We start from the raw sequence: 22961 nt of genomic DNA on the forward strand, positions 1-22961 counted from the left end.
CTTTATAAACTTTCCTGTGCTTTATAAATGTAAGGTATTAGTTTTATTATTCTCAAAGAAAGACCTACAACGGAAGTATTGAAAATCTTTACATTCCTGATATACCCTGATCAACTTCAATATGGAAAGCCTTGCTTATATACAGGCTAATCTTTTCTATCTCTGGGTAGGGAGAAAAAAACAACAAAAAAAAAAACACCAGCAACAACCCTTGATGTCCTTTAACAAACACAGATTCAAAATGTCCTGATTACATCTTTAAAATTAAGTCAAATGTTTTCATCCCAAATAAATTCTGTTCTTTCAAATAATATTCTCCCCTCATTTCTAATAAAAGTTTATGAGGGCAAGATTCAAAAGTGATATTTCTGACTTTTTTATATATCAATAGTAAGAAAGTTATAGGAGCTAATTTCACTTCATATTAAACCACTTATAGATTTGGCATTAACTTTAACTTGCTAAAGTACAAGAGTTTTTATAATAACAATGTAAGTCTTTCTAAAATAAAATTTTCAAGTTTCATAAAATTATTTGTCTCAGCTAGTTAATTCAACTGGTTTTTAGCCATCTCTGTTTCCAAGAGGAGAGAATCAAAGGAGAAAATAGTTCTACAATCAAATACTATATATCTAATCCCATTAGTCTCTCAAAAAAAAAAAAAAAAGAAAAGAAAAGAAAGACGGTATGAGGTTGGCTACCTTAACCCCTGCCTTAAGCAGCACAATAGCCATCATTAAACCCCTCAGCCTCAATTCTCCCTTTTCTGTTTTTGTCCCAGGAACTTTATCACCCTGAATCTACCTACAATATCCTCCCCTATCTCACACATCCAAATGGTTCATTCTATTTTATCTGTACCCCTCTTGAAGTACTTCTTCATTTTGCCATTGCATTACAATCATTATTAAACATGTCTTTCTCCTTTACTAGGTAAAAAAAGCTGCTTTTGGTTGATAGCCAGTTCGTATACATCTCCCCGTACACTGCTGGCATGATGAGTGAATGAATGAATGAATGAATGAACAAATAAATAAATAAAATATTTAACATATATTCCATTAAGTAAAGGGCATATAATATAATATCAGTACATACTTGTAATTAAGATGCAATGAGACAAGTGAGTTATAAAAATTACAGTACAGTAAACAATAAATAAAAACATCTTTAAAAGTATTTAAGAGACTTTTTTTGTTCAAACTTGGATAACGCACATCCTTCTCATTGAGATGCTGCTTCCTCATTGGTTTGTGCTGAAATATGAGTGCAATTTCCTGTCCCCTCAGCAGTGTTGGTTTCTCTTCTTGACTTGATGCAGGCACAGATTTATCAAGCTCCTCGGTCAACAAACACATCACCGGAAGAAACATGGGTAAGTATAAGATTAAAAAATAAAATAATATTTTAAAGTAGATAACATGCTTTGGCATAATTGTCAGCGATGTTCGCAACATTCTACCTGGTTTAGGCTGTATAAATGTGGTAATGCAAAGCATGATAAGAGAGAAAGAAATGAGGAAGACACATGGTTTCCTCTACTTTGAGCAGTGGTAAAGGGCCAAACTTTAAATTTAGAACTAATTAGGCAAAACCATAGATATAGAAAAAGGGGGTTGTTCATACTTTATTTTCTTTTCAGGAAACAGTGCTTTGGCAAACTTCAGTCAGTATTTAGGAAGAAGCCTACCAGCCCCTGGCTTTAGAGCTATCTGGCACCAATCCCTCATCTGTACAATGGTCCAGTAAATACTTTTTATATCCATCAGAAAAAAATGTGATATTAGGAAAGAATATTTCCAGTATTAATAAATGTCAAGTAATAATTATTAGTTAATAAGTGACTACCACAGTGCCTGAAATATATAGTAGAGTCTTAATAAGTAACTATTAAACTGATAGATGAAAGCAAGCATTTTCTATAACACTGTAGGAAAATATTGTACTTTTGGTCATCGTCATCAATGATTTGTACTATTTTTAGATCTGTTCAAGAATAGATATACTTTAATATACTGTAGATTGTCTTTTTTGTCATCTGGTAAAAATTTAAAAATTAAAAACTCACCAAAATTTCTCAGTGCTTGTTCTAAAAACAATTTTCTCAAAATTTGATTAAAGGAGGCAAAATAATATCTGAAAAAATATGTGAATACTGTAATAGGAATTATATACAGTATTCCACTAAAATCTCAGATCCACCCAAATTAAATGAACAACTATTATCTGCAGAGCCTAGTATTATACGTGAAGTGTTACCATATGAATTACACTCTGAGCACCTCCAGCTTTTCTGCTATGCTCTGGCTAGATGACTAAAGATGATTTCTTTTCAGAAAATGTAGGGGACAGCACAAAGATTGGTGCAGACTACCAATGTCATTAAAACAATATTACCAGCTAACGTACAGTGAATGCCTACCATGTGCTAGGAACTTTGCTTCATATGTCGTTTCATTTAACCCTCACAACAATCTTAGAAACTGGGTACTAACTTACACCTGTGAAAACTGGAACTTAGAGAGGTGAAGAAACACCAATGGGCCCAGAGTGCTGTTGAGAGGCATTCGAATTGTCTCCAGAGCCCACGCTCTTAACCACAAGCCTGTACTGCCTCTGCGTCACTACAAAGAAGAGGGCCTCTGCTTCATCAACCCATCCTGTCTTGTGGTTAAGTCAAGGCAGGAAATGCTTTTACAGCTAGAGAAATGTATTCCATTGAAAACTTTATAAACCTTTCTAAAAATCATTTTTTCATTTAATCTGTCATACCATTTTTAAAGAAAATGATGACTATCTATTGAGTAACACGGACAAAGGAGGAAGAGGCACATGCTGCCCATTACCCGACTTTCTCGGTCCTGGTCTTAAGGGGAGGATGTTTTCATGGTTCAGGTGTTCTTCCCAAGACACATGAGCCTGGTGTTGGACGTGTTGTGTGTGCATCAGAGTCCCATCCGCGGGGGCTGATTCAATCTTCCTGCATCTCAGACATTACCCTAGTGTCCTTTTCCTACTTCAGTTATATCCTTTAGAAGTTTCTTTAGTGGGGATTTTGGATGTAAATGTTCTGAGTGGTAGTTTACCTGAAAATGCCCTAATTCTTGCTCTGGTCCTTGAAATTTAGTTCTGTTGAGTATATAATTATAGAATGACATATATTTTCTTAGCAATTTGGAACTTTTAATCTTCTGCTGTCTGTTATCGCTGTTGAGAAGTCTTTTGTCCGTCTAAATTCCATCCTTCATAGGTAGTCCATCTTTCCTCTCTGGCTCTGTTTTCCTTAGTCTTTGGTGAACTGCAATTTTATTGCAATGTGTCTAAGTATAGGTTTCCATTTTTGTGTTTTTAATCCTATTTGGGATTTTCTAAGCTTCATAAATCTGCAGATTTCATGAGGATTGAAGATGCATGAGGATTCTTCATCCATCCTCAAGATTCCTTCATCAGTTCTAGAAAGCTCATCATCTTTGTGAATATTGCCTTTTCAACATTCTCTCTTTTCGATCTTTATGGAATTCCAATTATGTATATGCTACCCTTTTCACCTTTTCTCCATATCTCTTATATTTTCCCATGTCCTTAACATGCTGATAATTTTGTGTTCTTTCTTTATCTCTATCTTGCAATATACAAATTTTCTCTTCAGCTGGATCTAATCAGTTGGTTACTCCGTGTTTATTTTTAAATTTAAATTATTATTATTTTTATTTTTAGAAAGTCTTTTTCAATCTTTCTAAAAATATGGCTTGTCATTTTTTAATCTCTTCCTCCTTACTCATGTGTTTAAATCCCTTCTTTTGTTTCTTTAAACATATTAAACATATTTTGTGTTTTTTATATATATATATAAATTTTATCTCTAAAGTTTTGTGGATCTGGTTTACTTTGTTGTTTCTGCTCAATCTGACACGTAGTTGCTTATTACTCTGTGTGTGTGTGTGTGTGTGTGTGTGTGTGAATAAGGTCATATTTGTTAGAACTCTATCTGTAGGATTCTTTGAGGCCTGAGTTAAAGAGGACTTGTTCAAGGGGGGATCTGTGTCAACTTCTTCCAGGAGCCTAGAATTTATTTTTTCATATATAGTTAACCTTTATTTTTGGTGAAGTTATTTTCATAATTAGGTAAATTATTTATTTATTGTTTTCTCTCAATTACATTTTATATATGAGGATAGAAATAAAATCAGATTTCTTAAAAAGGCATATATGTTCCATCTGTGGGTAAAACAGATGTTTGTTTGTCAAGATGCTCTACATGCCATCTCACACAGCCTTTTGATTCCACTCTTTAATGTTTCCATTGCAATACAATACACATGCAGCAAAATGCACATATCCTAAGTGTACAGCTTGATGCATTTCTACAAACTGAGCATGCTCATGGAACCAGCCACCCCTATCAAGAGATAGAACATTGCCAAATCTCAGAAGTCCTCCTCATGCCCTCTTCCAACAGTACTCAGCCTTTCCCCAGAGGTAGCCACTACCCAGACTCCTAACATCATAGATTAACTTTGCCTGGTTTGTATCAGATAATACATACTCTTTTGTGTCTTTTTTTTAATCACTCAGAATTATATTTGTGATCTTCAACCATGCGATTGCATGTAGCGATAATTTATTCATCTTCATTGAGGTGTAGATTTCAGTGGTGTTACTATATCCCAATTTACTCATCTATTATACTGCTAGTGGGCATTCTAGTTAAGGGATATTACAAGTAGTGTTACTGTGAATATTCTAATTCTAGTACTTGTCTTTTGGTTAACATATGTATGCGTTTATGTTGAACAAATACCTAGAGGTGGAATTGCTGGATCATATGGCATGCATAAGTGCCTAGTGTTTTTTTTACTCAACAGCATATGAGTCAAGATGTTCTATTTCCTTCCTAACACTTGATATTTTGTCTTATTTTCATTTCATTTATTGTGTTGGGTGTGTAGTGGTATATCATTTTAATTTTAGCTTGAATTCCTCTGATGACTAATGAAGTTGAGCATGTAGGTTGGCCTGAAGTTTGCAGGATCAAACTAATAATGTAGACCCAGACCTAGTTTCCAAGTGATGACCCCACAGGCCACAACTACTTAGGGTAGAATTTTTTATTGTAACTCCTCACAGAAACCAAGCAGAGGCAGGGAAATTGCCATCTTTTCTCTACTGTCTGCAAACGTCTGTGGAATTTATTTTATTTTGTTTATTTTCTAGTTCACCCTTTCCCTGACAGCAGAGGTTCTGGATCCCATGTGTTTGGGATGGTCAAGGACCCCTTCTTACCTGCATAGGCCCAAGTTTTGTCTCTAGTTTCTCTGATCCCTAGTGAGTTCCTCCAGATCTACATATGTCTTCAGGCCATCCAGAGCTCCAGCGCTCACTCACCTCCCTGATAGCAGCTCCCACCTCCTTTCTTCCATCACAAATTTTTCCCCCCTTTGGAAGCTTCCCTATTTATTTAAAAGGCTGTTTTTCACATTTTATTCCTGTTTTTTAGGTTGATAAAGCTAAAAGGTTTCAGGAGTTTTAGTTACCTGTTTAAGAGTGAAATATGATACATTTTCCCATATGATTTACTCTGCTAGTAGAATTCTTGTGACTTGTGATGGCAGGTCTTTTTGTGCTCAGGATTCATCAACAGTTGGGAGGGAGTGATTCTGGTGCCCTGAATAGTGTTTCTAGAAAGCTTTCTGTGAAGGTATTCACCATGTAAATAATCTCAGCCACCAGTAGGCCTCAGCAGCAAAGGGATATAGACAAAGTATTTCTCTACTCCAGTATGGAGAGAAGGATGGAACCTTTACTCTTATGTGAATCTATGACATCATAGCTTTAAAAAGACACTAACCTCTTAAACCATCAGATATAAAGGTGGAAATTAATGATTCCAAGATTTTACCCAGAATGAGAACATTCTGTCCTCTCATTTATAAAAGTATAAGAAAAATAAAGTGAGTTAGTCTACAAAGGAAATAAAAAGATAAACAGAAGTAGGATTGTCTAATTATATGCTAAGGCTTAACAAACTGCTACATTTTAAAATTCTAAAACTTTATTGTATTTCTATTATAGTATTTCTTTGGATAATAAGGTGATTTTTGAAAGTGCCGTACACCTAGATTGCATATGAAATTAGAAATTTGAAATCATATAACCATACAGTTGATCACACATGCAAAAGTATTTACCAATCACAGACAAATAACAGAATTTTTTATCTTTAGCTGCTGAAATGACTTTTTAACTTGAGTTTTGTGTTCTTGGGTTATATCCATTGAGAAATATAATTCGCTCTAATCTAACATGCCTCAGGTAATTCTTATTTGATATAAGTAAAATGTCTTGACTTGATTTTATTTACTGAAGTCAATAAGATAATTTTCCCATTTTAAACACCTTCACTGTAACTTAATGCATTTTCAATATCTTCAATACATGAAACAAAAAGGGATTATTTCAAAATCCTGATTGTAATGAAGTCATGCATCTTAAACATCTAAACAATTTTAATTCATCTTTCATTACAGAGGGAAAGGAATTTTAAAAGGAAATACCAATCTTTGTGCAAACAAAGCCTTGTATATTCATGTTTGCACCAATCTACTGTGAGATTTATGAAGAAAAACAAATTGCGGACAACTCTCTATGTACACTTACAAATGCCTCAGTTGATCCTTGTGGGCTGTTTGTCAGCGTTCTGTGATAATGAACACATGGACTTCTGTTTATTAAATTCAGTTGACCCCTTTAGCCAATTGCCAGGAGCCTGGATTTTTACTTCCAACTGCTGATATCTGTGTAAAAATTGATCTACATCCACCCTTTAAAAGCATTGATGAATTAATTAGAACTTTAGACAACAAAGAAAAATTGAAAAAGAATTCTCAGTAAAAGCGAATTCGATGTTCAAAACAAACTACAAAGAGACAAGACTTTTCTGTTTACTTTCTAAGAACTAATATAATTGCTACCTTAAAAAGGAAAAAATGAACAGCACATGTATTGAAGAACAGCATGACCTGGATCACTATTTGTTTCCCATTGTTTACATCTTTGTGATTATAGTCAGCATTCCAGCCAATATTGGATCTCTTTGTGTGTCTTTCCTGCAAGCAAAGAAGGAAAGTGAACTAGGAATTTACCTCTTCAGTTTGTCACTATCAGATTTACTCTATGCATTAACTCTCCCTTTATGGATTGATTATACTTGGAATAAAGACAACTGGACTTTCTCTCCTGCCTTGTGCAAAGGGAGTGCTTTTCTCATGTACATGAATTTTTACAGCAGCACAGCATTCCTCACCTGCATTGCCGTTGATCGGTATTTGGCTGTTGTCTACCCTTTGAAGTTTTTTTTCCTAAGGACAAGAAGATTTGCACTCATGGTCAGCCTGTCCATCTGGATATTGGAAACCATCTTCAATGCTGTCATGTTGTGGGAAGATGAAACAGTTGTTGAATATTGCGATGCCGAAAAGTCTAATTTTACTTTATGCTATGACAAATACCCTTTAGAGAAATGGCAAATCAACCTCAACTTGTTCAGGACGTGTACAGGCTATGCAATACCTTTGGTCACCATCCTGATCTGCAACCGGAAAGTCTACCAAGCTGTGCGGCACAATAAAGCCACGGAAAACAAGGAAAAGAGGAGAATCATAAAACTACTTGTCAGCATCACAGTTACTTTTGTCTTATGCTTTACTCCCTTTCATGTGATGTTGCTGATTCGCTGCATTTTAGAGCATGCTGTGAACTTCGAAGACCACAGCAAGTCTGGGAAGCGAACTTACACAATGTATAGAATCACGGTTGCATTAACAAGTTTAAATTGTGTTGCTGATCCAATTCTGTACTGTTTTGTAACCGAAACAGGAAGATATGATATGTGGAATATATTAAAATTCTGCACTGGGAGGTGTAATACATCACAAAGACAAAGAAAACGCATACCTTCTGTGTCTACAAAAGATACTATGGAATTAGAGGTCCTTGAGTAGAACCAAGGATGTTTTGAAGGGAAGGGAAGTTTAAGTTATGCATTATTATATCATCAAGATTACATTTTGAAAAGGAAATCTAGCATGTGAGGGGACTAAGTGTTCTCAGAGTGATGTTTTAATCCAGTCCAATAAAAATATCTTAAAACTGCATTGTACAGCTCCCTCCCTGCGTTTTATTAAATGATGTATATTAAACAAAGATCAATATTTTCTTAATGACTCAGGGTCTTTATTGTTAATGCCAATTGTTTTTGTATCTGTGCTATAATCCCTTAGAGTCAGTAAAGTATGTAGGACTGTTTCTTCCTTTGTGTCTGGGTTTATGATTTTTCTCACTCTTTCTTTGGACTCCAGGGTGTCAGCCATCAGTTCTCCTAATTTTGTGTACCGGTCTCCAACAACCCCAGCTACTGAATACTGCTTCTAATCTCCTCATTCATTAACAAATCTTTATTTTTTTATCTTGTATAAAATAACTGCTTTATTGACACAAAATTTACATAACTTAAAATTCAACTTTGTATTGTGTACAATTCAGTGATTTTTTGTATATTCACAGAGCTGTGCAACCATCACCACACTCAAAAAATTTTCATCACCCACCAAAGAAATCTTATACTCTTAGCAGTCGCTCCCTGCTCTCCCGTCCATGCCAGTTATTAATTTACTTTCTGTCTCTAAGGATTTTCATTATTCTGAACATTTCATATAAATAGAATTATACAATATGTGGCCTACTGTGACGTATTTCACTTAGTATAATGGTTTCAAGTTTTATCCATGTGTAGAATGTATCAGCACTTCATTTCTTTTTATGGCCTGATAGTATTCTGTTGCATGGTTATACTCCATTTTGTTTATCTAATCACTTGGCTTCATTAACAAATATTTATTGAATCCATTCCATAAACTAGGTTTTGAGTTAAGTACTGGGGCTATGAAAGAAATGGTCCCATGAAGCCTCACGAAGTTTACATTAGTTCAAAAGCCTAGTCACCGAGCTTGAAAGATTTCTATATAAAGGAAAAGGAAATAGGGTCTGAGTTTTATTTTGATCTCTTTTTAATTTATAACTGGGTATAACATAGCTGAAATTACCAGAAGTTTAATGCATAGACAAATAAATAGTTCTATTATATCTTTCTTTTTGGACTTAGAATCTTAGAATATTTTGAGAGTTCTTTTTTTTTTTTTTTTGAGTCAGAGTCTTGCTCTGTAATCCAGGCTAGAGTGCAGTGGTGCAATCTCCACTCACTGCAGCCTCCACCTCCCAGGTTCAAGCAATTCTCCTGCCTCAGCCTCCCAAGTAGCTGGGATTACAGGCACCCACCACCATGCCCAGCTAATTTTTTTATTTTTAGTAGAGACGGGGTTTCACCATGTTGCACAGGCTGGTCTCGATCAAACTCCTGACCTCAAGTGATCATCCCACCTAGGCCTCCCAAAGTGCTGAGATGACAGGCGTGAGCCACCATGCCTGGCAAAGAGAGTCTTGATACAACATATTCTTTTGAATCCTCATTGTGGAAATTGCCTCGTTGTAAATAGGCACTCAGTAAACATTTTCCTCACCAAAATATTTTAAAGGATTTTTCTACCCTTCTCCTTTTCTCTTTGCTTTCCTTTTCTTGCCTGTTCTTTCCACTCCCCCCAAAATGATCAGCTAGCAAATGTCTTGATAACATGAGGTGCCCTCACATTAAAAAACAAAATATTGAGCCAGGCGCGGTGGCTCACGCCTGTAATCCCAGCACTTTGGGAGGCTGAGGTGGGCAGATCGCCTTAGGTCAGGAGTTGGAGACCAGGCTGACCAATATGATGAAACCCTGTCTCTACTAAAAATTCAAAAATGTGCCAGACCTGGCCTGGTGGCATGTGCCTGTAATCCCAGCTACTTGGGAGGCTGAGTCATAAGCCTGCAATGGGAAAATGGATCGAATCTGGGGTGAGGGGGAAGTGATGTGGGGGTTATGGTACCTCTTTTCTCTTCCAAAGATGCTGTTCTTACTGCATCACTTGTGGCTGGCCAGGAAAAGCCATGCAGGAGTTTTGTTTGTGGCCACTAGGTGACGATCGTGTTCTGTACGGGACCTCTTATTAATAGTTCACCACTAGCCGCCACTCCAGAAGAGCGGAGGAACCCAGGATAGTATTTTGTCAACCAAGAAACAAGAAATCCCTCCCAGGAACTGGAAATGAATGGGGAAAATGCTGAAATCTCATTTGCACTATTCATTTCTCTTCTCTCTGGAAAGCTCGGCAATCATCAGGTCATTTCATTTGGCTTAAATTCCATGTGTCTTTCCAAACTTTTAAAAGCTGGTGAAAATTGTTCCACCCATATGTAAAAGAACATAGGCTAAGTTGTCTAATTCTTGCAGGAATGTGGATATAGCATTAAAAATATGTCTTTGTATACTTATCTTACCCATGTAAGAAAAGAGTGGCCAACTTTCATATAAATAGAAAGAGAACATTTAAGCTATATGCAGTTTGCATTTTTGTCTACTATTATGAAATTATTATCTATGAAATTCAAGCTGTAACTCAACATATGTAGAATTTTAATTTCTAATTTATTGTTAGATCTCAGCACTTAAAAAATTACATCTTGTATTTGAATTGTTAAATCTGTTCCCTGCAAAGAACAGTAATACAATCATGTTCTAATTTACTAGCATTTGCATATCTTAGAAATATAATGGCCTGTAATTTACTTTTCTTTTGCCTATAATTTTCTGAAGCTCTTTATGACGCACCGGTGCATTTTTATTTAAAAAATAGGTTGTGACTCCTCAAATAATGTTACAATTCGATGTTCAAAAAGCAATCCAGGTACATAGCCATAAAGGGATGAGCTAGAGAGGTCTCCATATTATCATTCAATGTGAGCTCTAGAATAAAAATATAAATTTCTTTATCTAGGAAATGTGTGTTCATTGAACTTCAAATCTAACACAAGCAAGAAACCTTACCCTGCAATGACTTGATTTGCCAATACTGTTAAAAATATTAACTTCAGTTCTCAGCATTTCATTGAAAGCTGTTAGATATTTGCTTGGGCTTGTAAGCATCCTTCTAAAAGAATTATTTTCAGAATTACTCTAGAATTTCTGGTATTGCCTCCAAGACTGTTGACACTAACAAAAAATTTAACTTGGAAACCTCGATTGAAAATTTAGAAACAATTCTTGTTCTGATCCCCAGAAAGGACAATTTTAAGGGTATTCTCACTGGTAATCACAATTGTTTGTTGGATAAATAAATAATAAGTTAATTAATCAAACAAACTAAAAATGCTGCAATTTTACAGTTTGTCCTAACCTCAGGATTCAGTTCCTAAAACCCTTAGGGCTATTTGTATTCCTGGTTGAAAAATTTTAAGATTATATGGGAAAGTAAGGTTAAAGAGAAAGAGTCTCCCTTCAGGAAAGCTGTTATTAATAATTTTTACATTTGCTGAACTAAAATAGTAGGAACAAACATTAGCAAATGACATTTTATTCATCTTAAATTAGTAGTAACAAGAATTGTCATGTTAATTTCCAGCTATCATTCCTTGCTCATGAGAAATGTTTTTAGGATATCCCTTCCTTAAATTTTTAGTAAGCTGTCCATCAGTTGACTTACTTTTGTTGCAGACTACACAGTGGCATGAATCTCTGTTCATGGAATCAGTGCTGCGAGAAAACATTGTTACATTTTCTTTATCCGCTTAATTGTACATCCCAGCCCACATACCACCAAGCTATAGGAAATTCCATCTCAGGCATTATGGGATTGTCTTCCCCTTTTTGGCTTACACCAGAATCGGGAGGTTTACATGATGCTAAGAAAATGAAAGGGGTCTTTGATTTATAGTCACCAGTGATGGTAATATTGCCTAACCTTCTAGTAGTTGCTTGATTCCTTTACGGCCTCCCTGAATCTCTTGGGGCACAGGACAGGACCTGATAGGAGCCCAGTTAATGGCCCAGATTCTTGTGCATCAGGTAGAGTTTCCTTCAAAATGTCGTATATCCTCATGCGAACTAAAAATAAAATCCTAAAATTCTAAGCCCCCCAACTGACTGAAAAGACCCCTCTTGGCCGGGGGACCCCAGAGAAACCTTAAAAACTGAGTTCCTAGCCATGACAGAATGGGAGCTTGTACACACTTCATTGCACCCACTCTGTTTTACAACTTAGACACAACAACTGACCAGTGTTAATGTTAAAAAGGAGATCATAAGACTGACAAAATGGACTCTTTATGGCTATAAGATACTAAATTGTAAACAAGACCTAAGGTCACGCCAAGCAAGAGTTAAGTCACGTACCCCCGTACTTAAAGAATAAACTATGTTCCACCTGCCACAAGATTTTTCTTTTTCTCTAGCATCTAAACAAGCACTGGCCTCGAGATAAGAAATATTGAAACAATTACAGCTCACCAATTGCCAGATGCAGCCTGATTTCACCCCTCTGTTCCACAAGCCATCACTACAGCTCTGATGTGACAAGAGGTTGATTTTGGTAACTTTCTCTTGATGAAAGACCACCAACCATGGACTGGTTCTGGCTGGTTTACAGAGGCTGCGCACTTGAATGCCTCTGTGTCTCTGCTTCACCTTTTGACATACAAGGCCTAATTGTAATGCATTTATATGTTAAGTCTCCACACAAAAGTGAACATGCAACATGCATGTTTATTCAGTGCACATGCGTTAGGACACCCTTCATGAATATTTATAGCTACTCTTATAACCTGCTAAATATGTATACTTGGCTAACCTGTTCAGCATAAATCCCTGTTCCATCCTCCCCTCCCTCAATGTACCTGCCTTCTGGCTTCTACCAGAGGCTACGTTTCCCAGCCTGTCAAAATGACCACTCTGCAGGCTGTAACCCTTTATGAGAAATCAACTCTCCATTCTAAATGTAACATCTCATAATGTTTCAGCTGACACTTCAGAGCTGCCTCTTTTTAGGAATGCCTGACATCCAGACCTACATGGTTCTTGGCTTTAGCAATGGAGCATGTAGTACCTAAATAAGTCAATCAAAGCCACAATGATTGGTTCAGTGGTGGGCATGTGACCGAACTTGCTTAGATTCTGGGACAAAGACTCTTTCTTTTAATCTGGATGTGGTGGTATGTGAATGAGATGCCTGGAATCCTTGTGGCCATTTTGTTAACATGAAATAGCCAATGCATGGGAAAAAGGAGAGCTCAGGGAATCACACAACACTGGAGCTGTGTCCTAAAGATACGGAGAGTCTTGAATATTGCAGGTACATGAACCAAATACACTTCCTTATTATTTTAATGTGAATCTGGTATTTTTGTTCTTTGAATCCTGAAGGATCCTAATGGAATTTGGAACATGGAAGTGAGGGTGATGTTACAGACTCCAGACTGTTGAACAGGCAGAGCTGAAGAGCTACAGTGGAGAAGGCAATGCCAAGATAGAGCTAGCTTGTGATGTTAGCAACCCATGTTAAGTGGTAGCAAAATCTCTGGTTAAACTATTTCCTGCTATATCCCGAGACTCAGATAATGTCCACCAAGGGTCTGGAATCAAGACTTTGGAAGGAAAAATTCAAAATGTTGGTGTTTTTTGGCTTCCTCTTATAGCTTTCAATAAACTGCCACAAAAGACAGATAAAATAATACAATTTTTTGAGAGCTTTTCTGTTAAATTTTTCAAATCCAGAAAACACTGCTGCCCTGTGGGGCCTACACACAGAAACAGTGTGTTTTATGCTTCAGGAAAAGGGTAAATTTTAGCTAGAAAAAGCAAGTCAGCATTGTTTGTGAGTCACTAGTGAGTGGAGTCTCAAAAGCCAGACATTATGGGGAAATAAAAGAACTTTTTAAACCTCTTAGGCTCCCATCTCATATCAAGAAGTAGGCCTGGCTGACTTAAAATTGGAGTTTTCTCTATGCCAGGGGGTAGTGAGAACCAATCATGATGTAAACGAAGCTTCTATTATTCAGGGAAATGAAAAGGCCTGGGCTCCTGACCGCAGTGGTCTAAGGGGAGGAGGCAAAGAAGAGTTAAAATGAGGATGTCGGAGACAAATGTTGATCCTCATGGCCTGAGATCAATAGAATTTCCAGAGTTGCCAGGATGGTCAATGCCAATAGTCTGCTTTTCCTGAAGATAGCTGCAAGCCTCTGGGGAAAACCCCATATTCAGCCTTATGCATGCACTTTACTGTGGTACAAAAATAGAGACTGGCATACAGTTGTGCAGGTTGAGTGTTGCACAAGAAATCCATGTCTAAGAGGGCACCATTCATTTAACAGACATTGAAGATTTGCACATTTATTATGTCCATTTTAAAGCACATGGCAACAAGATGCTTGCTCTAATAAAAGCAGCATGACAACTTTCCAACAACTGGAAGGAAGGTATCATAAGGAAGACACATCTTACTTTTACAGAATGCCCCATAGGCAGCATAGCCCTGCCTCTGCCCTGCTACCATAAGGTCACGTAAGCCTCTCCAACCCCGGAACCACCATGGGAGGAGCTAAGGTAAGTGGAGTATATCTGAAAGACTGAATGTTTAGCCCAGAGTAGCTGAGCTAACCTAAAAAGACAGTTTAAGCAAGAAAACGTGGTGATATCATTAATTCACAAGTAAAATAATTTTTTGCACTGATACCCAGTAGGTTGGTAAATCAGAAAGAAGAATAAGAATAAGGAGTAGAAGAAGAAGAAACAGTCAGAGAAAATAAGCTACTGTTTTAGGTGCACATGCAGTTGAGTTGTTGTGTGACCACTGTCTCTCAGATGTCCCAGCTTTGACAGGAGGTGGCCTCCCTGGAAAAGAGACGAAAACATAACTTTTAAGAAAGGATGAGTTCATGTCCTTTGCAGGGACATAAATGAAGCTGGAAACCATCATTCTCAGCAAACTAACGCAAGAACAGAAAACCAAACACCACATGTTCTCACCCATAAGTGGGAGTTGAACAATGAGAACACATGGACACAGGGAGGGGAACATTACATACTGGGGCCTGTCGGGGGTTGGAGGGCTAGTGGAGGGATAGCATTAGGAGAAATACCTAATGTAGATGACGGGTTGATGGTGCAGCAAACCACCATGGCACATGTATACCTCTGTAACAAACCTGCACGTTCTGCACATGTACCCCAGAACTTAAAATATAATAATAATTTAAAAAATGATACTATCCACCTATGATCTAGAATCCAGGTTGAATATAGGTCCAATCACCTAGTGCAATGGTTCTCAAACTTTAATGTTTATAAGAATTAACTAGGAATCTTAGTTTAAAAGATTCTTATTCAATACATCTGAAGTGGGGCCTGAGATTCTACATTTCTAAGAAATTCTCAGGTAATGCCAGTGCTGCTGGGCCCTGGGTGTGGGTGTGGAGTTACATAATTTTAGAGTCTAGAGAAGAGGTTCTCAAACTTTAGTATGGATGAGAATCACGTGGAGAGCTTGTTAAGACAGAGCGCTCAGACTGTAGTCTACTCTTGTGTCATCACTGAGTCTTGGCCAATCAAAGGTGACCAACTGTTCAAACTGTGTTCAAATGATGCAAACATCAAGTAGCAACCCATCTGGTTGTTTCTGTACCTCACACCATTTTCTGTATGTCACTTTCTTTCTTCTATCTATAAATCTTCCACCATTTGGCTGTGCTGGAGTCCCTGAGCCTACTCTGGCTCAGGAGGCTGCTCCATTTGCAAATTGTTCTTTGCTCAATCCCTCATCCCCAGAGATTCTGATTCAGCAGGCCTAGGGTGGGGCCTGAGAATTTGTGTTTTTGACAAGTTCCCTGATAACACTGATGTGAGTGGGACACACTTTGAGAACTACTGCTCTCAAATAGAGTGCAGCCCTTTCCTAAGTACCGCCTATTAATTGCCATCTACCAGAAAAAAGGTACAGTCCCACCCAGTGAAGAGATGGATCCCTCCCACTCCCAAGTTCAGGCCCAACCTGATGTTTGCTGAGACAGAAATTCTCAAGCTAAGGTCTAGGCTCAAAGACTCCAGCTAATCAGGTTTCTGGCTGTGGTCTCTAACCTGCAGAATTGAGAAGAAGCAAACTGAAAGCAGCCAGCTTTTTAAGCGATCTATGTGATCTTTCACCCCTGTCTGATCTCATCACCCAGTGGTGCAGGCCACATTTGGTTCTTATGCCATGACTTGGCCAATGGTGTTCATATCCATCTCTTCCTTCAAGTTAAAAGCTATTTAAGAACAGAAATCATGTTTAATTCACGTCTTAATTCCCTCTGACCCTATCCTCAGCTCCCTTCCTAGAAACTAGCAGAGTTTTACATATTCTAGATGTAACAGGAATCCTATTTAGAAGACATTAAGTTGTTACATTTTCCATTCCCGTATAAGTGATTGTTCTCCCAAAGGCTTTCCATCATTAAAGCCCAGTTTATTGCCCAGGAAAAAGGAGGAAAGTATCAAAATGCCACAGTGCATGAAGGAAGATATTACTTGGTGATGCCCTACTGGACAGTGTTAAATCAAGTTTAGCTTAAAGCTGCCTCCTTGTGTATTTTAAGTTCAGCCTAAAGGTTTCTGTGTACATCATGAACTATAACCTAAATGGAGTTGCACTCAGACTGTAGTCTACTCTTGTGTCATCACTGAGTCTTGTCCAATCAAAGGTGACCAACTGTTCAAACTGTGTTCAAATGACGCAAACATCAAGTAGCAACCCATCTGGTTGTTTCTGTACCTCACACCAGTTTCTGTATGTCACTTTCTTTCTTCTATCTATAAATCTTCCACCATGTGTCTGCACTGGAGTCCCTGAGCCCACTGTGGCTCAGGAGGCTGCTCAATTTGCAAATTGTTCTTTGCTCAATTAAACTCTGTTAAATTTAATTTGGCTAAAGTTTTTCTTTTAACAACAAAAAGATGAAGTAGATATACCTTCTGATTCTACGAAGAATCCATGAGGTACAGAAAGCGAGAGCAAGAGACAGGACATATTTCCGGATTCATATTAAGAGAGATCAGCAAGGAAACCCAGAAGCAGAGTGGCAGAGGGGACTCATGCCTTGTTTGGGGTTCAGGGAGGAGATCACCTTTTAGGGCACCCCTGCATTAGTAAAATTGCAACAGAACAGAAAAATAGACATGGTGGTATACCATGGTGGTGATACTTAAGAAGAAAAGATAACTGGGAATAGGTCCTCTGCTGTGGGATAGGGAAGGAATCCAAACATTGTCACTTGCTCCCAGAGGAAGAAGAGTATGGAAGAGAGATGAGGGCCAGTGGGCCTCCCATGGATCCCAGTGGGAGGGAAACTTGACCCCATGGCAGAGGCTGCTGGGTGGACAACCAAGGCCCAGGGTGGATGGAGGAGGCAGCTGAGACCATGGGGAGCTGCTGCTCTAGCAAGAACCAAGACAAGGGAGTATAACAGGAGGGGACACAGTAGACCCCCAGCAGACCACCAGATCACCAATTATACTGACTGTGGTCTCAGAAGCTTCTGCCAGGGGGATGCCTAATGGACAGACAGGACATCATCTCAAAGGCCAGAGGGGACCAGAAGACAGTATGAGGAGCAGCAGGTTGACATCCTCACAGCAAAGAGGACAGGTAAGCTTTCCTCTCCATCCAGTTGCCATCTTATGGAAGACTACATCTTGTGAGAGGCACCTCTTGTGGAAAGTGCCTTCTAGTGAGTGGCTCTCCAAGACGAGAAACAGTACTAAGAGGGGCATGGAACTTAAACTTGATTGAGTCTTTATCCAGAAGACATAAACAAGTCTTTAAAAGACTATTTAAGCCAGCAGACATGGAAATATCTTCTATGCACAAATTTAGGGGTTTTTTTCCCCCACCAATGGTGGGAATGAGTTTTTCAGGGCGCAATGATGATAGTTTCTTTCCCACATCTAAATGTAGTGTGCAAATATGTCACCTTTCAACTCGTCAAATGCTTGGCAAATTATGCAGGATTGTGCTATTACATTGATTTTACATAAGCCTAGTTTGTTTAAGCTAAATTTTCATCAAATAAAAAACAATAGCAGAAAATAGAGCTACTGTGAACAGCCCAGAAACAGTGCCTTGGTCATTGGATAGTGGAACAATGAATGGATGAATAATGAGGAAATTAAGTACTTTTAAAAATTTTCCTTCACCTTTACTTTAAAACTCATTTGTTTTTCTGGCATCCTTTGATGAAAATAATTTTCATCAAATGGATGCCAGAGGAAAGTATCAAAAAGCCACAGTGCATGAAGGAAGATATTACTTGGTGGAAACTTGGAGGGCTTGGAAGGGTTTTTTGAGTCCCTTTCAAGGAGGATAGACATAAAGATGCAATGCTAACAATCGCCAGAACTATCACCACATTTCACTTCTGGTAAACATTGAATATTTCTTTGGACATTTGGTGTGCTGATTAGATTTTAAGAGAGGTATTATGAAAATTATACAGTGTATTTGGTTAATTGGATTGAAGTGGGAAGATGGTATGAGCTCTCCTGGGAGTTATCAATAGGGCTGACCAGGGCTGGGTAGGGCCCTTATTTGTAATGATGTCTGTCCTTTATTGGGTGGACAGCAGTGCTGCAGTGAACGTGCTAGGAACAGAGAATGAGCTCACTTTGAGGCATAACTTTTCTTTCAGTTCTAGCTGACCTGGAAGATTGGCTACTGTTGATCCTTGTCCATGTTCAGCTCTAGAAAGGCATTTGAAGAACATCCAGTACAAAACCCTCATTTTATAGGTGAGGGATCTAAGCCCAATTCCAAGTCTCCCAGTTCATAAATTTTTTCTTTACTGTAGATTTTTCTGGATAAAGGTGACAACAGATCACACACACACACACACACACACACACTCACACAAAGATTATTGGTCCAGGGGAGAAAAGTGCAGGGACACTTTCAGGTATGGCTGAATTCAAATGCTCAACCTCTGTGGCCAGGAGGACATTTTCACCATCTCTCAGTTCCACCTTTTGCTATTTTATTTTGGCTTTTATATGATGTCAAAGATGGTTAACAGCATCTCCAGGCCCAGGTTCCACAGATTAGAAAATCCAGCGGGAAGAGAGCCTCTTTCTTGGTATCTCTGGAAAATGTAAAGTTTCCCCTGCCCTTGTTCCTTCCCATCTTTAAACTGATCACTGTGGTTAGGGGTGTATAGTTTTCTCATAAGCCAGGGCAGGGCCCCATGCCTGCCCTGGAGAGTAGGGTCGGTCCCACCATAATAACAGAGACTGTAAGGAGAAGAGAGGATCGTTTCTCAAGGGAAAATCAGGATGCTGTTACCAAACAAAGGAGAGAAAAGAGTCTGCTTCTATGACTACATCTTTCTGGGCTGTGTGGTCCAAACACACCTGTGACACCAGACATGTCCCCTACATTATTTTCCATTGAAAACGATGTTTATTTCCTTTTATACATGGTGAGAAATTGAGTTTCTTTGCATAGAGAATAAACTCCTTCAGAAATATTCATTCTGGAAGGTAATGTCAGGAAGGATCCTGGCAGGCAATGGAGAGATCACTCAAATTCAGGTATTCTGAGGAAAGTTTAGTAAAGAGATATTTACAAAGGATGGGCAGGGTACAGGGAAGCCACAAGGATGATGCGGGAACTGGGGATAAGAACATCTGGGCACCCTGAGGCCCCTGGCTCTGAGAGGGCAAGCAGAGGGGGTGGTTACCAAAGCTGGAGGCACAGAAGTCTGTCTGCAGACCCCCAGGCATAGCCAGCCTATGGCCAGGCATTAAAATGAGAACTAGGGAAAGAAACAAAAATCCATACCTGCTTCTCCTCCCTCCCTCCAACTTGCTGCAGGAATTCCCTATTGAATGAACCACCAGGAAGCCAGTGAGAAATCTCTTTGTTGTAGGTCCTAAGATCAGCCTCCCAGGGCACAACGGGAGAAGGACAAAAAGTGGGAGCAGAGAAACAAACAGGAATTCAGTTTCTTATCTATTTTTACACTCTATTCATGGGCCCATTCAGGGAAATACCCATAAGATGTCTAAACACATGCCCTGGTCTGATTTCCGGTGGCATTGACTGCTAAACATGTATGTTAAAAATGGCCTGTGTAAACATCAAAATACATGAGACGGTGAACATATCTAACAGCAGTATCAGTGTGGTCCCGTGAGGCTTCCTCTTGATTTGGAGGCATGAGGTTTGTTTGAACTTTTGTTCTTTCATTTACAGGCTATGTGACCTTTAACAAATGAGATAACCTCTCAGAGACTGTGTCCTTGTCTTTAATAGGATATTTCCCCTGCCCACCTAATGGTATCTGTTATTCAGTGCAAATGAAATATTGGGTATAAAAGTATTTGAGAGTGATAAAGTACTAATGTTATATTGATCTTTTCAACCTTAAAATATGAGCATAAGAAATACAGATTAATATTTTTATGGGTATGATTTTTTGCAATGTTTATTTCAGAGCTCTATGTGGGGAAAAGAAAGAGAGATCAGACTGTTACTGTGTGTATGTAGAAAGAAGTAGACATAAGAGACTCCATTTTGTTCTGTACTAAGAGAAATTCTTCTGCCTTGAGATGCTGTTAATCTGTAACCCTAGCCCCAACCCTGTGCTTGCAGAGACATGTGCTGTGTTGACTCAAGGTTTAATGGATTTAGGGCTATGCAGGATGTGCTTTGTTAAACAAGTGCTTGAAGGCAGTATGCTTGGTAAAAGTCATCACCACTCTCTAATCTCAAGTACCCAGGGACACGATACACTGCGGAAGGCCGCAGGGATCTCTCCCTAGGAAAGCCAGGTATTGTCCAAGGTTTCTCCCTATGTGATAGTCTGAAATATGGCCTCGTGGGAAGGGAAAGACCTGACCATCCCCCAGCCCGACACCCGTAAAGGGTCTGTGCTGAGGAGGATTAGTAAAAGAGGAAGGCCTCTTTGCAGTTGAGATAAGAGGAAGGCATCTGTCTCCTGCTTATCCCTGGGCAATGGAATGTCTCGGTGTAAAACCTGATTGTATGTTCCATCTACTGAGATAGGAGGAAACCGCCTTATGGCTGGAGGTGAGATATGCTGGCAGCAATACTGCTCTTTAATGCACCGAGATGTTTGTGTACATGCACATCAAGGCACAGCACCTTTCCTTAAACTTATTTATGACACAGAAACCTTTGCTCACATGTTTTCCTGCTGACCCTCTCCCCACTATTACCCTATTGTCCTGCCACATCCCCCTCTCTGAGATGGTAGAGATAGTGATCAATTAATACTGAGGAAACTCAAGAGACCAGTGCTGGCGCCCGTCCTCCGTATGCTGAGTGCCGGTCCCCTGGGCCCACTGTTCTTTCTCTATACTTTATCTCTGTGTCTTATTTCTTTTCTCAGTCTCTTGTCCCACCTGACGAAAAACACCCACAGGTGTGGAGGGGCTGGTCCCCTTCAGTTCTAAAGCCCACTTGGCTCATTCCACATGTGGCAGTATTTTTTTACCATGTGAACACCAAAATGAATTCGTGACAAATGCACCTCCCGTTTATTGCAGGCTTGCGTGAAGGAAATGATTTCCTATGATTCTGCTTACTGCTTAAAAAAATTAATCAAGTTTTCTGCCTGACAAGTAAGTAACTGTGTTTATTTTCTGTTCATGACTAGGCAAAAGCACATAACATCCCTATGTGTCCAGTGAGTTATGAAAGTTCTTTAAAAGCAGTGCATTAGCCATGGATCTTCCTGCTATCTCTCCCCTGCAGTTTGCTGAGAATGTTTTCCATAATAGAACCAGGCTTATCACAATTTATTCCTGCCTTACTGACTACTAGGTCATTGCCTAGAGTTCTGAACCCCGGGTTGGAAGCTGTTAAAATTTAATAAAAACTACTTTAGAGAAAATGGTCACTCTCCCTTCATCCTCTCTCACCTCCCTCTGGCTCCTTGACCCCCATCCCTCCCTGAAGGTGCTGGTCCCTAAGGCTCTTCTAATAGACTTCCTTATTGTCCCAGGTTTCTGGGAATTCATCAGTGATAGCTGCCATGGGTATGTTGAGAGGATACTATATGCCGAGAACTCCACATCTGATATTTTACTTAATTTCCCCACAATATTATGAAGTAGATGTTATTTTCCCCATTGTACAATAAGAGATGGAAAGCTAGAGAGGCTAAAAGCAGAACAAGAATTTGAACCCAAATGCCTGTGACTGTAACCACCATACATATAGCCTACCTGTTTCCATGTTGTTCTAGCAGGATCCTTGTTTTCTTCCTTCTTACAGTAAAATCTGACTGATCACTGTTGAGTAACGGATCTTAATTAGGTCGAGATGCGGAAGGAGTTTGCTCCTGTAATTTCAGGAAGTCTTTGCATATACCTATTATTGCAAATAGATTTCGCTTTATTGGAAAAAGGCTATCAGTATTCCCTGGGGACTCTATTTTTACAGCTGAGACTGCTGCTCTCTATCAGTCACTATGAAGTAGAAATTCTGATTATGATATCACATAAGATTCAAGGCCACTAGTGATAAATGTTCAAGAGGAGGTGTGTTCAGCTTTGTGATACACTATTGTGATAAAAATATGGCACAGGATTTTAAAAATATGAAAATGTAAAAGGAATACGAATATGGTAAATGATTATAAGTCTATGTATGGAATTTAATCTATTTTTCCTAAATGCTGACTGTAAGCGGTTTAGCCCAGTGATATAAACTGTGCCTGAGAAAGGTCCCAGTCAATTTCATGCTGTTCATGTGCCATTTATTTTTACTTTTTAAGTACATTGGGAAAATACATAAGAAAAAATGTACATTCATCTTTTTAATGATATTATAAAAGATGGTGAACAAGTTAATCAGAAGAAAAGAAAAACAATTCATCTAGACGTTCTTGCAATGAATTTTTGCCAAATGCTTAATTTTTACTAGATGCTAGGAGAATTGGGAAGCCTTAAGTCTGACACAGGATCCAGAGACAAAAATTACAAAGTA

At 38.6% G+C, this 22961-nt stretch overlaps 2 protein-coding genes across 2 annotated transcripts in view; one reads left to right on the forward strand and one right to left on the reverse strand.

The window, feature by feature from the left end:
- GALC (galactosylceramidase) overlaps nt 1-22961 on the reverse strand; it is a 124653-nt gene that overhangs the window by 70845 nt on the left and 30847 nt on the right. The window lies entirely within an intron of this gene.
- GPR65 (G protein-coupled receptor 65) lies at nt 1260-8219 on the forward strand. Its single transcript, XM_054666206.2, has 2 exons — nt 1260-1375; nt 6528-8219. Exon 2 carries the CDS (start codon nt 6987-6989, stop codon nt 7998-8000), a length of 1014 nt encoding a protein of 337 aa, XP_054522181.1. The 5' UTR covers nt 1260-1375; nt 6528-6986; the 3' UTR covers nt 8001-8219.

Source organism: Pan troglodytes, chromosome 15, assembly GCF_028858775.2.
Source record: "Pan troglodytes isolate AG18354 chromosome 15, NHGRI_mPanTro3-v2.0_pri, whole genome shotgun sequence".
NCBI classification, from domain to species: domain Eukaryota; kingdom Metazoa; phylum Chordata; class Mammalia; order Primates; family Hominidae; genus Pan; species Pan troglodytes.